The following is a 16,871-nucleotide window of genomic DNA, read 5'->3' on the forward strand; positions in this document are numbered from 1 at the left end:
CTTTGCATGCATGCATACAAAGAAAGGGTGGCATGTGTATGGCATATGCAATATGGCCTCTAATTCAAACATATTGCCTAATAAAGATGCATGGTCTCTCTTTTTCTCATACTACCCAAAAAAGGTGACAGCCCTTCAAAAATGGCATGGTTTAAAATGGTGATGAGTAAAGGGCTCCTTAAGCAAATAAAAAAAGGGCTCTTTAAGCAAAGGGCACTTTAAGAAAATAAAAAAGGGTGATTTTGGCTAAAATCTTTGACCCTTTCTTGTGTGGTGGCATGAACCAATTTGAGGAAGTGTAGGGTTTAAAGAGTTGTGTGCTTTATTGTATTAGTCCCAATAACATAAGAGACTATCATTATGCTTTCCATACATGTATAAGGAAGCATTCCCCTCGAGATGACCTTTGAGATGAATGCTTAGAAGAGAGAGTAGAATAACAAGAGTTTGATTTACAAAAATGGAACAATTAGTACCCCTCGAGATGAATTTTTGGAAGAGAGAGTAGAACAACAAGTGTTTGATTTACAAAAGTGTCTCAATTAGTGCCACATAAAAAAAACAAAGAAGTGTAGCTTCTTCTTCTTCACATGCATGTGAAGAAAAAGGTTCTCGATTTGGATTTTTCCCATGCACGTGAAAAAGAAAAATATGAGTTTCTTCTTCCTTTTATTAGCAAGAAGAAGACAACTCTTTTTGATTCTCCTCTTTTCCAATGGAAAATTTTTTTGCCACATTTGAGAGAGAGAGAGAGAGAGAGAGAGAGAGAGAGAGAGAGAGAGAGAGAGAGAGAGAGAGAGAGAGAGAGAGAGAGAGAGAGATGTGTTAACGGTGTGCAATTTAAGCAAGCAAGGCGGCTCCCCTTACGCTAAGGAGGATCTTGAAGAGGGATATAAAATTTCTCTATAAGAAATAGAACCATTTGAAAAAAATACCTTAAAGTGAGATTGAGAAGTACATGCACTATACCTTACACTTCAACTTACCTTGTTTTTTAACTGTGTAAAAAAACTCTTCTATCACAAAATTATAATTTTTGAGTATGTGCAATGGCAAGTGTCTTGCTAGAAAAACTAATCATTTAAGCTATTAAAAAAATTTAAAAATATAGTACTATGTGTGTAACTTAACTTATAATGTTGTTTTCATTATGTTTGATAAAAAATGAGTGATTGGATGTGTGATTAGATATTTGTATATTTCTTGTCATTGAAAAACACCTCACAAAAATGAAACTCTAAAACTCCTTTGCAAAACAAATTTCCTCAAGCGTAATCATTTTATGAGATGTTTGAATTTCCATCTACACACACACATACACGTACATGTAGAGGTACACATACACATACACACACATATACATGCACACATGTGCATGCATGGGCACACACACATGCACGCACGTGCATGGATGGACACACACACATACATACACATGTATATTTGTATATATATTATACATATACACATACATTCGTACATACACACAGACATAGATACATAGATACATACATACATGCACTGTGACATAGATACATATATTATTATATACATAGATACATACGTACAGACATAGATACATAGATACATATGTACATACATAGATACATATGTACATACATAGATACATATGTACATACATAGATATATACAAACATAGATATATACATCCATACATAGGTACATACATAGATACATACATATAGGCATAGATACATATATCCATACATAGATACATAGATACATAGATACATAGATACATGTATCCATACATAGATACATAGATACATAGATACATACATATGTATGTACACACACACACACACACACACACCCCAAAACATAGATACATATATCCATACATAGATACATAGATACATAGATACATAGATACATAGATACATAGATATGTATGTACACACACACACACACACACACACACACACACACACACACACACACACACACACACACACACACACACACACACACACACCCCAAAACACACACACACATATATACATACTGGTTGATAAATTATAATATATTTAACTCTATGCTAATTATATTTGAAAATGTTTTTTATATAATTAAAGGGATTTTTTTGGTTCAATTCATCAATTACTTTGCGGAACATCACATATTTTTAGGGGCTTTATTTGAAAGGAACCATTCGAGGTACATATTTATAATTATGCATTTCATTTGTAGTAGTAGAGGGCTAATATATATAGTATATAATATATGCAACACACACACACACACACACACACACACACACACACACACACACACACACACACACACACACACACGCACATAGGCACGCATGCGCGCACGCATGCACACACATGCACGCACACACATGCATACATGTATGCACACACTCATGCACTTTGCATGCATGCATACAAAGAAAGGGTGGCATGTGTATGGCATATGCAATATGGCCTCTAATTCAAACATATTACCTACTAATAAAGATGCATGGTCTCTCTTTTTCTCATACTACCCAAAAAGGTGTCAGCCCTTCAAAAAAGGCATGGTTTAAAATGGTGATGAGCAAAGGGCTCCTTAAGCAAATAAAAAAAGGGCTCTTTAAGCAAAGGGCACTTTAAGAAAATAAAAAAGGGTGATTTTGGCTAAAATCTTTGACCCTTTCTTGTGTGGTGGCATGAACCAATTTGAGGAAGTGTAGGGTTTAAAGAGTTGTGTGCTTTATTGTATTAGTCCCAATAACATAAGAGACTATCATTATGCTTTCCATACATGTATAAGGAAGCATTCCCCTTGAGATGACCTTTGAGATGAATGCTTAGAAGAGAGAGAGTAGAATAACAAGAGTTTGATTTACAAAAATGGAACAATTAGTACCCCTCGAGATGAATTTTTGGAAGAGAGAGTAGAACAACAAGTGTTTGATTTACAAAAGTGTCTCAATTAGTGCCAAAAAAAGAAAACAAAGAAGTGTAGCTTCTTCTTCTTCACATGCATGTGACGAAAAAGGTTCTTGATTTGGATTTTTCCCATGCACGTGAAAAAGAAAAATATGAGTTTCTTCTTCCTTTTATTAGCAAGAAGAAGACAGCTCTTTTTGATTCTCCTCTTTTCCAATGGCAAAATTTTTTGCCACATTTGAGAGAGAGAGAGAGAGAGAGAGAGAGAGAGAGAGAGAGAGAGAGAGAGAGAGAGATGTGTTCATAGTGTGCAATTTAAGCAAGCAAGGTGGCTCCCCTTACTCATAACACCATCCATTTTGCTCATGACATCTACTTCATTAAAGTTTTTCATATAAGAAGGCAATGTTATTTTTCTTGGGCACCTAAGCCCGAGAGGTTGAAGGCCATCACTTTTCAAAAGTACATTGGACCCAAAATTGTAAGGAGAAATCTAGGTCCTAGCACGATAGAAAATATGGCCAATTAATCTCCTAGAAAATGTCATTCAAAAGAAGAATTCAAGCTTGCAAATACTTAACAAAACAATTCAGTCAAAAAAGAAGCACAACGCATTTTTGAAAAGACACATTTCACAAATCAATTCAAAACTCTTTAGAAGCGAAATTTAAGAATTCTTATCAAATATAGAACTTATAAGGTGAACTTTTATGCATGAGACTTAGAACATGTTAGAGTCAATGCATATTATAGAATCCGTAAAAAGGCATTATAATTACATTGACCAAATGTATGGCATGGGATTTTTTTATTAGCCAAACTTAAGTATAAGATGACTTTTACCAACATTCTAACAAAGCAAACATGAATAAGAAGACATAAGATGGGTTTAGGCTAATTATTTGCCATAATCTTAAAGGGACATAATATATGGTTTTGGCTGATTATAGGCTAAGTCTTCCTAACCCAAAGTCATTGATACATATCACAAAGGATGGGTTTAGGATAGTTAGTAGCCACACTCAACCTTCCAACCTCAAATGAGACATTGTATTTAATACAACTTAGGCCCATGAGATGGGTCAAATTATTAGTGGCACTCAACCTTCCGAACCCAATTGAGAAAGCTATATAGAGGCATGAGAGGGGTTAGGCTCTACATTGAGACATGAGAGGGGTGAGGCTCCACATTCACATATAAGATTAGCCACACTGTGAGAGGACATTTAACATTAATACAAAGGCATTCTACTAAGCTAATGATAATCACAAACAGCCTTCCAAACCCAATTGAGAAAGTTGTAGAGAGGCATGAGAGGGGTCAGGCTCCACATTGAGACATGAGGTGGGTTAGGCTCCACATTCACATAAGATTAGGCACACCGTGAGAGGACATTAACATTAATATACAAAGGCATTCTATGGGATTAGGTTGATGATAATCACAAACAATCAACTCACGTAGGCCGAATTTGGTTGAGCATTCCGAGGACGTCGTTGCTAGTGGGGCGAGAGGCGGGGGATTCGTTCAAGCAGAAGGCAGCAATTTTGAAGGCCAGGAGCATCTCAGCCTCGAAGCCCTGTCCGCGCAGGTGTGGATCCAGGGCGGCCATGGCGCTGTCGTCCCCGGAAGCCAGGAGATCGGTGACCCAGCTGCCCATGTGTGTGTAAACATCGGAAAACGAGTGGTGGGTGGGCTCTTTGCCTGTCAAGAGCACAACCAGCACAACACCAAAGCCATAGACATCACCCTTTGATGTGTACCTTAGTGTTTGATAATACTCAGGAGCAATATAGCCCACAGTCCCTGCCAAGTTATTGCTTGTACAATGCGTGACAGAGTCTGGCATTATCTTTGCTAATCCGAAATCTCCAATATGAGCCTTCATATCATGGTCTAATAATATGTTTCCTGGCTTCAAATCACGGTGAATTATCTTAGGGGAGCAATCAAAATGCAAATATTTGAGCCCCATTGCCACCCCTACTGCTATGTTGTGCCGCATTGGCCATGTGAGCTCAAGGCTCCCTTCCCACACCTTCAGTAATGCATCATGCAAGCTGCCATTCTCCATGTAATCATATATGATCATATGGGCATTTGGCTTAGAGATATAAGCCAGCAGAGTGACCAAATTGCGGTGCCGGATTAGGCCCAGAGTGTTCAGCTCTGCATGGATTTGGGCTGCATGTTTGGTCATATCATAGCTTTCCTCTGCATCAACAGCTTGAGGATTATTAACATTGCCCAAGCTCATAACCTTCTTGATTGCAACCATCCTGCCATTTACTAAGGTTGTTCTGTATACTTCTCCACAGCCTCCTTTGCCAAGCAATTCCAAGGATTCAAGGGCACCTTCTTTCTCAAGGAAAGCCAAGGATTTGGAGTCTATGAGCCTTCTTTGGAACACCACTGGCTTGTTGGGCTTGGGCCTCTTGATATAATCATGGATATGTCTGTAGATAGAGGAGGCTACAAAAGCACAAACCACTCCTGTGGCTATACCAAGGGCTATACCTGATATCCATCTCACTGCACGCGGCTGCTTGTCGTCAGTCGCCTGTGCATTATTTGATGCAATGGGTGCTGCTGGCGCAGGCGCAGGCGCTGATCCAACATCATATGTTCTCTGATTGCCCTCATTGCTTGACGTTGAGTTTTGGGTCTTATTGACAACCTCTGCAAATGATCTGCCTCTTCTCATGAATCCATTTGAGAGCTTCCTACTGTTATAATGGGACCCTTTCAAGCCCTTTGGCAGAAAGGAGAAGAAGCTCTGCACAAAGATATCCCTATTAGGGGATGGATCAGGTGGTGCAGCGATGCTCACTGTGTGGCCGTCGTGAAAGGAGCTGGCTATGGCGGTGAAGCTTAGAAGAGATAACAAGGCCAAGCAAAGGAGCAGAGGCGTCGCAGCCATAGTCTAAGTTAATTTAGAAAGAGCAGAAGGGGATGAGGACTGCAACGCCATAGCCAAATGATGACTGCGGAGACGGCCGAATAGAAAGAGAGATAGAGACGACAACGACGACATTGACTCCCACACGCTTTTGACCATGACTTTACATGGGGGGTTGCCTCAGTCCTTACCAAAACAATTGGTAAACAATTGGTCTAAAGTTGAACCTAGCCATTTTTTCATTAATAAAAATCTTGCTACTAATTGGTTTTAGAACTAAATATATAAAAATTTTACCGGTTTTCCTAAGGATGAAGTTGAATTCTTGTCGAGAAATTTGAAATTTAGCTGATTAAAAATACACTGAAGGCCAGTTTTCTGTGAGCACTAGTTTGGCTTCATACCGAGTGCACATGCCAAGGTTTTTGAAGCCACCAACTTTCACCCAACACAAAATGAAGGCTACTGTTTATACATATAAGATTTTCCAAAATAATTTCAAATGCATTTTAGAGCTAGCAAAAACGTCAACGTTCTTTAAAAATTCCTAAAGCCTTTCACCCAACACAAAATGAAGGCTACTGTTTATACATATAAGATTTTCCAAAATAATTTCAAACGCATTTTAGAGCTAGGAAAAACGTCCACGTTCTTTAAAAATTCCTAAAGCCTTTTCATTGGTCATACCATAACAAACTATCGCTACAAGAGAATCATTGTTTTTCGACGTTTAGTTTCCATGCCTGGTCACGTCGTCGATATGTGCGTCAAAATAGACGTCGAAATACGCTTGGAAAAAGGCATGGAAATACCCGTCGAAATATGCGTGGAAACAGGCGTCCAAATATACGTCGAAATAACAGTTGATTTTTTTTAAAAAAAAAATTAAATTTATATATAATATTTGCTAGTTCCCATCCTGGGGTGTGTTTTAGCCTTCTCTTTTTACCTAGCAAGTTCGCCTCTTTCTTTGCCCTCCCTCCCCTCTCCTCTTGGTTGTGAGATGTGTGTGTATCAGGGTTGAGGGATAATGAATGTTTTTGTTTTTTTTTTCTTCTTTGTTTTGCAGGTTCTTTCTCTCTCCCAAGCTCCACTCCACCTCCTTACCTTCCAAGCAGGTTCGCCTCCTTCTTTGCCCTCCTTCCCCTCTCCTCTTGGTTGTGAGATGTGTGTGTGTGTGTGTGTGTGTGTTGAGGGATGATGAATGTTTTTTGTTTTTTGTTTTGTTCTTTGTTTTGTAGGTTCTCTCTCGCTCCCAAGCTCTTCTCCACCTCTTTTACCCCACTCAAGCAGGTTCGCCTCCTTCTTTGCCCTCCCTCCCCTCTCCTCTTGGTTGCATGTGCGTGTGTTGTGAGATGTGTGCTCTTATTCATGTGTATGCTCTTATTCAAGTGCCCATGTGGGCTTTGTTATGTGTGTGTAGAAATATGTCCCACACTCCAGATGAGACACCGGCTTACTCTCCATCCTTCTCTCCATATGCCATGTCGCTTGACTAGCTTATGGGTTTTTTAGCACAAGCCATGCTCGAGCAAAGAGCAAAGACGAGGATTGGAATGAGGAGAAGCAAAAGCATACAAGAAATCCGCAATGCTACAAGCAACAAGAGGATGCAGCAAAAGCCCGAATGGAGAGCGTAGGAAGCTCTCACTTTGGAAGCGACGGTTGGGACGCATTCCATGTCTACTTTGTAAATATCAACGCTTATCTTGTATGTTTCATTTGATGTTATGTCTACTTTGTAAGTATCAATGCTTATCTTGTTGTTTTGGTACTTTTAGAATCAAGTGGTTGACTGGCCAACAACGGGAGAAGAGGAGGACATTGCTCGCCGCCATAACACGTGCTTTCTTTTGGTGGAGAAGCTTGAACGAGAAGGCGCCAACCTCAATTGGGGGCACATTGTAGATATGGTAGACAAGGAGGTTTAAGCCTTATGCATAAGGAGGTTTAAGTATAAGCCTCTTATGCATAAGAGGCTTATGCATAAGAGACCTCTTATGCATAAGCCTCTTAGGCTTATGCATAAGAAAGAGAGAGAGATAGAGAAGAGAATACCATTAAAAAATTTTAAACATAAGAAGCTTATGTATGAGAGAGAGAAAGAGAGAGTGAAGAGAATACCAATCAAAAACCCTAATTCTAAACATACCATTCAAAAACCATGAATATATAAGAGGTGGGAGAGAGAAGTGGGATACAGATTACCTTGTGAGGAATTGTCCTTGGGAGCAGACTTGAGAGGAGACTTTGTGAGGAGAGGACAAAGGGTGAGGTGCAGCCATCATGAGGAAGAGATACACCACAGGGAGTAGAGGAGAGGGAAGCAAAAATAGTTGCGACATCGACGACTTGGGCGAGATTATTCAAATTTTTTTTAACAAAGCATCTATACTCGCGTCTATCAGCACATCTATCAGCGCGTCTATAAGCGCGTCTATACATATAGACGCGCTGATAGATGTGAGTATAGACGTGTTGATAGACATGAGTATAGACGCACAATGTATAGATGCACTTACAGAAGCGTCTATAGATGCGTTGATAGACGGGAGTATAGGCGCACCTATAGACGATAGTATAGCCGCGCTTATAGCCGCTAGTATATGGACACGTAAACCCCACAAAATTGTAAATTCGCCCATGGCTTCTCTCTCACTTCCATCTCTCTCTAGCTTGTGCGTCTATGTTCTCATTCTCTTGTAGTGACTTACCATATCTGCAATGCGCTCCCAATTGCAGAGTCCTCCTCTTCTCCTGTTGTCGGCCGACCAACCACTTGATTCTAAAAGTACCAAAACAACAAGATAAGTGTTGATACTTACAAAGTAGACATAACATCAAATGAAACATACAAGATAAGCATTGATACTTACAAAGTAGACATAACATCAAATGAAACATACAAGATAAGCGTTGATACTTACAAAGTAGACATGGAATGCATCCCAATCGCCGCTTCCAAGGTGAGAGCTTCCTACGCTCTCCATTTGGGCTTTCACCGCATCCTCTTGTTGCTTGTAGCGTTGGGGATTTCTTGCATGCTTTTGCTACTCCTCATTCCAATCCTCGATATGCTGATGTACCAAGGCTTCTCACCCCCTGCCTTCACTCTCCTAGTCACATCTCCCCGCAATGTTTCATGACATCCACCATGTGGTCCTTTATCCACCTTACCGGTATGTACTCATCCTTGATTTGATTAATGACTCTATCTTTCTTATCTTTATCCAACTTTGGCCATAAAATCATAAAGTCATTAGCAAAGACAATGTGGCAAAGCTCGCGATGCGGCTCTTCATCTCTTGCCTGACATCATCCGAAACCACATTGCCATTGACAATTATGTAATATTTTTTCCCATCGACGGGTATGGGCTGTGTGTCAAAACGTCCACGATGATCGCAAGCGTGGAGTGCTTCTGGCGCTAGATGGGGAAATACACTCACGTGGGGGTGTAGACCCATCCGTGCCCCCACTTGGACAACAACCACCTCCACCTCCACCACTCGAGCGTTGTTCTTTGCGAGTGTTGGATGAGCGACCTGAGGGAGGGGGTTATGGTGGCTCTTCGTGGGGTTTCTACAGGTGAACTAGGGTTAGCGGTGGTGGTTCCCGATGGCGTGGTCGAAGTGTCCGCCCCTCTCCCAAAATATTGTTGTGCCAAAGCTCTTTGCTCGGGCATGGCTTGTGCTAAAAAACCCATAAACAGGTCAAGCGACATGGCATAAGGAGAGAAGGATGGAGAGTAAGCCGGTGTCTCATCTGGAGTGCGGGACATGTTTCTACACACACATAATAAAGCCCACATGGGCACTTGAATAAGAGAATACACATGAATAAGATCACACATCTCATAACACACAACACACGCACATGCAACCAAGAGGAGGGGAGGGAGGGCAAAGAAGGAGGCAAACCTGCTTGAGTGGTAAGGAGGTGGAGAAGAGCTTGAGAGAGACAGAGAACCTGCAAAACAAAGAACAAAAAAAAAACCAAAAAACATTCATTATCCCTCAACACACACACACACACATCTCACAACCAAGAGGAGAGGGGAGAAAGGGCAAAGAAGGAGGCGAACCTGCTTGGAAGGTAAGGAGGTGGAGAAGAGCTTGGGAGAGAGAAAGAACCTGCAAAATAAAGAACAAAAAAAAAACAAAAACATTCATTATCCCTCAACCCTGATACACACACATCTCACAACCAAAGCGAACCTGCTTGAGTGGTAAGGAAGTGGAGAAGAGCTTAGGAGAGAGAGAGAACTTGCAAAACAAAGAAGAAAGTAAAAAAACAAGAAAATTACCCCTAATTACACACACAGACATTTTACAACACATGTACATGTAACCAAGAGGAGAGGGAAGTGAGGGCAAAGGAGGCACACCTGATGAGGAAGAAAAATGCATGCGCGCGAACAAACGCAGAAATAAGCAAGGTTCTATTTTATTGTAAAAACATGCACCGTCGATATATGCGTCGAAATCACCGTGGAAAAAAGCGTCAAAATTAGGGTGAAAAAAAGCATCAAAAAATCCGTGGAAATAAGCGTGGAAATAAGAGTCAAAAAAATAAATTTCCACGGTTATTTCGACGAACTTTTTAACACTTTTTTCCACCATGATTTGGATGCCGTTTTCCACCACGGTTATTCCCACGACATTTTCAACGCTTATTTCGATGATCGCTACTTTTCATTCAAATTCAAAATCTTTCTAGATCTTGTGCGCCCCCGACATTTCAAATTACCTATCACCGACTACCACCCTCCACAAATACTTAAGGGAGGATTCCCCTCCAGAAATAAGCATTTGTTCCCATTACAAATCAATCTGGAAACCATGGATGATGCCACACCCTCAAATTTTGTTGATTTAGAGGAGAAGACACTTTGCCCATGTACTCACTCTGCAAGTGGCTCGACGTTAATGAATTTGCAATGATCATACAAAAAAATGGAAAATATTTTTGGTGGAGCGATTGGAACATCTAATTAGTGGCAATGCACGCTTCAACAATGATGAACCACTAGATATTCGGCCTGAACGATGGAGGTTCTATATTGGAATGACCTTCTAGTGAACCATCTTCTTGACCTAATGCACATTTTCAAGAATATAGCGGAGGTGCTTTGGAAAACCATCACAGGAGCAAAGGAGAGTAAAGCACAACGAGATAATTTACAAGAGGTTCAACGTATGCACCACTTATGGGCCCAAAATAGAGCAGATGGAAAGGTGAAGCTACCAAAAACACCTTGGGTCATGAAAAAGGAAGAGCAACGGCGTGTAAAGAAGTGCATTAGTGAGTTTCGTATCCCTACAGGATGCATGCATTGCTTGAAGGGAGCATTTACAAAGGATGATGAGCTTAGTAGCTTGAAGAGTCATGATTGGCATAAATTCTTGCAATTCGTGCTTCCTATAGCCATCAAGGATTGCCTCAACGATGACATTAGAGCAAAAATTTACAAAATTGGTGCTGTGGTGCATTGGATATCAAGGAAAGAGATTAGTAGAGGCACATTGGAAGCAGCACGGTTAAACTCCATCGAGGTTGTTTTATAATGGCTGAGAAATACTTTCCAACAAGTATTTTAACCATTCAATTGCACTTTCTAGTTCATGTGGTTGGATGAAGTTGTTGTGGGTGGGGTTGTCCATAGCCGATGGATGTTTTTCTTGGAGAGATTTATGAAGACACTTAAAGGATTTGTTCAATAACAAAGAGCTCGTCTTGAAGGTAGTATGGCAACGGGATGGCTTGTTCAAGAATCACTTGTATATATAACTGAATTTCTCAGTACGTCTGATCCCGATATGCCAAGATTATGGACACAAGAAGAAGATGATCGACTAGTTGGGGAAGAGCCGCAAGGGAAAGTCCTTGTTGTGAGAACAATGGATGTAGCATTGCGTGAGAAGATCAATAAATTTTGCATCTTAAACTCACATGCTATGGAGAAATGGATGGAGAGATATAGCTTGGTTAAGGCTGAAAGGGACCAAGCTCGTTTAAGTTTTTTTAGGAGTCAAACAACTCGTACACTACCGTACCCAACAGAACTTGCACTTCTTCCAAACTTTCCTTCTAATAAATGGCTCGATCAAACCAGCAAACCATACTACAAGCTAAACGCAATGGTGAATCAATAAGTGATGAGGAGGAGGAGCTTATAGATGGTTGTGATTTCCATGTATACCATGTGAGTTAGAGATATCTATGCATTGTCTTTTATGTTGTGCTTTTGTGAATTTATACAATAAAAGTACTTATTTATTGTGCTTGCAGTATCGTAAGTTTGGGGCAATTTGGTCACACGGACGTCACTTTCGAGTAGAAGGAATAGATAAAAAGATAACAACATTTGATTGTGGTATGAAGGCTAATTTCATGCAAGAAAGTCGTTCAAGTGCAAGTGATGGCAATACTGAAGTAGGCATGCTAGATTATTGTGAAACAATCCAAGATATTATCAAGTGATGGTTGAGCATACACCACTAGCACCTATTGAACAACAAGAAGAACAAGAAGAAGACATACTAGTTGAGGAAGTAGGTGAGGCTCATATGGGATTAGGATCGGATGAAGGTGTACTCATTGAGCAAATACATCTTGAACGAGAAACAGACACTAGAGATGATCTAGAAGAAGAAGAGATTCAAGCTGAGTATGATCATGATACATCGACAGCTCTCAAGCTAGAGCTAGAAGAGGACGATGACATGGATGAATTACCTTCTACTACTACAAGACAACCGGTTTCACCAATTGACAACAATGACGGAGTATTTTTAGAAATAGATTTATTTGGAGCCATGGATCTCGCTGAGGACGAGCAAGTTTATGATGAACTTTAATTTTATTGTAAAACAGAGCACTTTCTTAATTGCACCTTAGTGATGAGGAGGAGGAGCTAGCATTTTTTTCTCCTTCAAAGAGCGTGATGGATGTTATACCCTCCTCTCTCCCTCGCCCCCCGCCCCCCCCCCTCTCTCTCTCTCTCTCTCTCTCTCTCTCTCTTTCATAGACACATATGCTTGCAAAGAGGTAGAAAGAGAAGGCTAAAACACACCACAGGATGGGAACTAGCAAATATTATATATAAATTTAATTAAAAAAATAAATTTTCAACTGTTATTTCGACGCGCGTGTTTCCATGCATATTTCGACAGGTATTTCCATGCATCTATTTCGATGCACATATTGACGACGTGACTAGGCGTGGAAACTAAGCGTTGAAAAATAATGATTCTCTTGTAGTGTGAGACACATATGGTTGGAATGGGTTTCTATATGCTTCTTCCCATGACCTCCTTTGCTGCATGGTTCATGTGGTCTATGTACATGGTCTCAAAATGGGATTCTTGAGGTCTTTACATGCTCGTTGTTCTCTCGGTGTGGTCTGTACAACCTATATGTCTCACATATGTTTAGAATTATGATCTCGATATGCTCGGTCTTCTTACATTGTGCCTTGCATGGTAGTCCATATGGTCTGTATATGGTTGAAATGGACTGCCCAAAATCTTTACATGATTGGTGTCATCTCAATGTGCTCTATACAGTCCATGTGATATGCATATGGTTAGAATGGTCTATATGTGATCTCTATATGCTTGGTCTTCTTACAATGTGTTATGCATGGTCCACATAGTCTTTATACATGGTTAGAATAAGCTCCTTGAGATCTTTACATGCTTGTTGTCATCTCGATGTGGTCTGTACAATCCATGTGTCCTATACATGTGTGGAGTGATCTATGTGATCTCTACATGGACTTCAAGTCACGGTATGCTCTACATAATATGGTCTATACGTGGTTGGAACGGATTGCCTAGATCTTCACATGCTTGATGTCATTTGGATATCTTCATAGTGTATGTGATCAGCATATATTCAAAAGCTTCCTGAGATCTTTACATGCTTGTTGTTGGCTTTAGGTGGCTTGTATGGTGAATACAGCATGTACATGGTCAGAATGGATTGCTTGAGATCATTACATGCTTAGTATCATTCATATGGCCTTGGATGGTCCACATGACCCATATGTGTGTGTGGAATGAGTTATATCATCTATAGATCATGGCCTTGGATGGTCCATACCTCATCTGTGCAATGGGTTGTGTGGGATCTTCACATGCTTTCTCTTCTCCTAGTGTGCTCTATATAGTCCATGTGATCCGCATTTGGTTGGAATGGGTGTCTATATACTTGGTCTTCTCATGATGTGCTCTACTGCTTGGTCCATGTGGTGCTTGTACAACACAAGAAGGGGCTCCCCGAGGTCTTTATTTTCTCACTATTGTCTTGGTGTGGTTTATACGGTCTATATGTCCCATACATTTGTTTGAGCGAGATCTATGTCATCTCTATATATTTAGTGTGTGTATTTTGTATAGCCCATGTCTAGTCTCTATGGTCTTTCTAGTCTCAGTACACTATGGCGATGGGCTACACACGATCTTTATATGGTCAAGGTTATCCTTGTGTGGTCTGCATGGTCCATATAACAAGCGTATGATCAGATTGTATGTGATTTCCATATAGTTGGTCATCTCTCGGTGTGATTTTTATAGTCCATGTGGTTATTATAGGTTAGAATGGGCTCTATGTAATCTTTGTATGCTCGGTCTTTTCACAGTGTGGTCTACATGTTTCATGTGGTCTGCACATAGCCAGAATGTTGTGCTCTATGTATGTTCTCTATGGGGTCTGCACATGGTCGGAATGGTCTCATTAAGATCTTTACATGCTTGATGTCCTGTTGGTGTGGTCTATATAGTCCGTATGCATGGTTAGAACAAGACTCTTGAGGTTTTTACATTCTTCGTGTCATCCGCGGTGTGGTTTGTATGGTTTATATGCCCTATGTACATAGCCAGAGCATATTAAATGAGATCTTTATATGCTCCAAACTATCTTGGTGTGGCTTGTAAGGTTAGAAAAGGGATCCATTTTTATGGTCTAAATGGTTCGTATGTGTGGAAATAAACATGCTATCGGTGTACATATTGCGAATGGGATCCTTGTGTGGTGTATATCGCTATACTTTTGCGAGTGTTACAAGAAACCAAGCGAACATAACCGTGGCAAGCCCCAAACTTTAGTGAGTGCAAAAAACATACAATGCTCTAGGTGATGGATCCATCCGTACATCCAAACCTTTCAATTTTCTTGTAATAGCTTTTGAATATATTAACACGTATTGTCATTTAAGAATTCTCAATTCAACATGCAATCATAAAAGGAGAATCACGCAGCATGCTCAGAGCATTGAAATGATTACAAAAATAGACAAAACAACCAACGCTTCCTCACCCTACAACCATGTGGTTTTCAAGCATTGATTCATCTTTACAATATATCAATACATGCAAGAGCCATGAACCTAATAAAAACAAAATGGAATTCAAAGTTTACATGTCATGACATCAAGGAAATATACAACTTGACAATTAAAGAGAGCAAGAGTATTCATTCGAGAGGATGGTTGTTAGCACACTATCTAATGGAGGATGGTTGTTAGCACACTATCTAATGCTCCTCACACTATCTAATGCTCCTCACACTCATCAAGGAAATATACAACTCGACAATTAAAGAGAGCAAGAGGATGGTTGTTAGCACACTATCTAATGCTCCTCACACTCATCATCCACATAAAATCACGATGCTTGATGATGTGCTCATGACATCCTTTCGTACTTCTTGTTAGCAACCATTCTTTGAGCTGTAACCTCCGCATAAGAGGGCAATATACTACAATGACAACAAAAGCACACACGTGTCAACAATACAAAGCCTGCATTGAATCCCAAAGGGTTACGAGTATATTTGTTAATTCCAACTCAATCGAACCAAAAAGAGAGTCACAAAAAGGACCACTAATTTTGATATAAAATTAAGGACTAGTGTCCAAACTACTAGTGCCAAGGAAAAGCCAAATAACCAAAATATAGCACAAAATTAGTCATCCATTGTCACGTATAGTGAACAAGAAACACTCCATATGACAGAGACAAAGACATAAAAAAGGAAAAATGAGAATGTCAGTGTAGTAGAAAAGCTCCACCCCAAATCTAGCAAAAAAGGACCAAAAGAAGTCGAAGAGGGACTGTTAAAGCTCACTAGTCATCATAGTAGGGATTCACACCCGCATGAGCATTGATCTCATCCTCATAGAAGAGCTTGCACTCGTGTAGTTGCACAAGTATGGATCTACATAGTCATAGATAATTCCATCATCTATGTATAATGAAACACATGATCTCCCTGAATGAAGGCATGCCTTCGGAGTGGGCACCGTGCCACACCCCAACTTCAAGACAATACCCCGTGGACAATAAAGTAGCTCTTCCAAGAAACATGATAGAAATGTATGGATCATCTCTATCCCACCTCAAAGATCCAATCTTACACTACTAATAGTTCACTCACTCACTCACCAGCAGGTAATGCATAACACATGAGTCCATGGCTCCCATTCGTAATGCCTCAAACAATGGTTTGCTTGGTTGCAGGAGTGAAAGTGGGCACAAACATCCCTCTTTTGCAAACAAGGTACATCATAGAGGTCTGAAAATGCACTTTCATAAGAGGCACATGTATAAACACAACCACGCAACAGAATCCAGTTATATAATGCCATAGAAACAGCGACGCATCTGCCATAGGGCATAAAAAGAGTGAGTCTCATTACCTCTGCTATGCTGCCCTCTTGTTCAATGTAACAGTATGTTGAGTGATGAAAGATAACAATCCATCATTTTTTGCCAAACCTCCATGTCATATACTCTAAAATAGCACTCAATCCACCCCATAGAATCACTTGCACAAACCTCATGACCAAGTTGGAACCTACGATAAATAATTGGTGAATAGGAAATTGAGTTCAAGGAAAGCTTTAACCTACCATGTAGGACACCACCATCAACCAACCACTATCGCAAAGAGAAGCAGCTGCTGTCAAAGACAGACAATAATAGGCATAGTCCTTGGTGAACATATCCCATGGAGGCCTATGTGCACTCTCGTGGAGACTCCCTCCAAATGGGAGGTCCAACATAACAAA

At 40.2% G+C, this 16,871-nt stretch overlaps 1 protein-coding gene across 1 annotated transcript; it reads right to left on the minus strand.

Moving 5' to 3' along the window:
• Nucleotides 1-3,682: 3,682 nt before the first annotated feature.
• Nucleotides 3,683-5,870, minus strand: LOC147624374 (leucine-rich repeat receptor-like serine/threonine/tyrosine-protein kinase SOBIR1). The gene has a single exon (XM_086819936.1). The coding sequence runs from the start codon at nt 5,816-5,818 to the stop codon at nt 4,355-4,357; it is 1,464 nt and encodes a 487-aa protein (XP_086676062.1). The 5' UTR covers nt 5,819-5,870; the 3' UTR covers nt 3,683-4,354.
• Between the last annotated feature and the right edge of the window lie 11,001 nt (nt 5,871-16,871).

Source organism: Cibotium barometz, chromosome 25 (assembly GCF_041138505.1).
Source record: "Cibotium barometz isolate CiBa-2024 chromosome 25, ASM4113850v1, whole genome shotgun sequence".
Taxonomy (NCBI): Eukaryota; Viridiplantae; Streptophyta; class Polypodiopsida; order Cyatheales; family Cibotiaceae; genus Cibotium; species Cibotium barometz.

Coding starts and splice junctions, on each gene's coding strand:
- LOC147624374 (XM_086819936.1), bottom strand. CDS start 5,818: ATGGCTGCGACGCCTCTGCTCCTTTGCTTGGCCTTGTTATCTCTTCTA.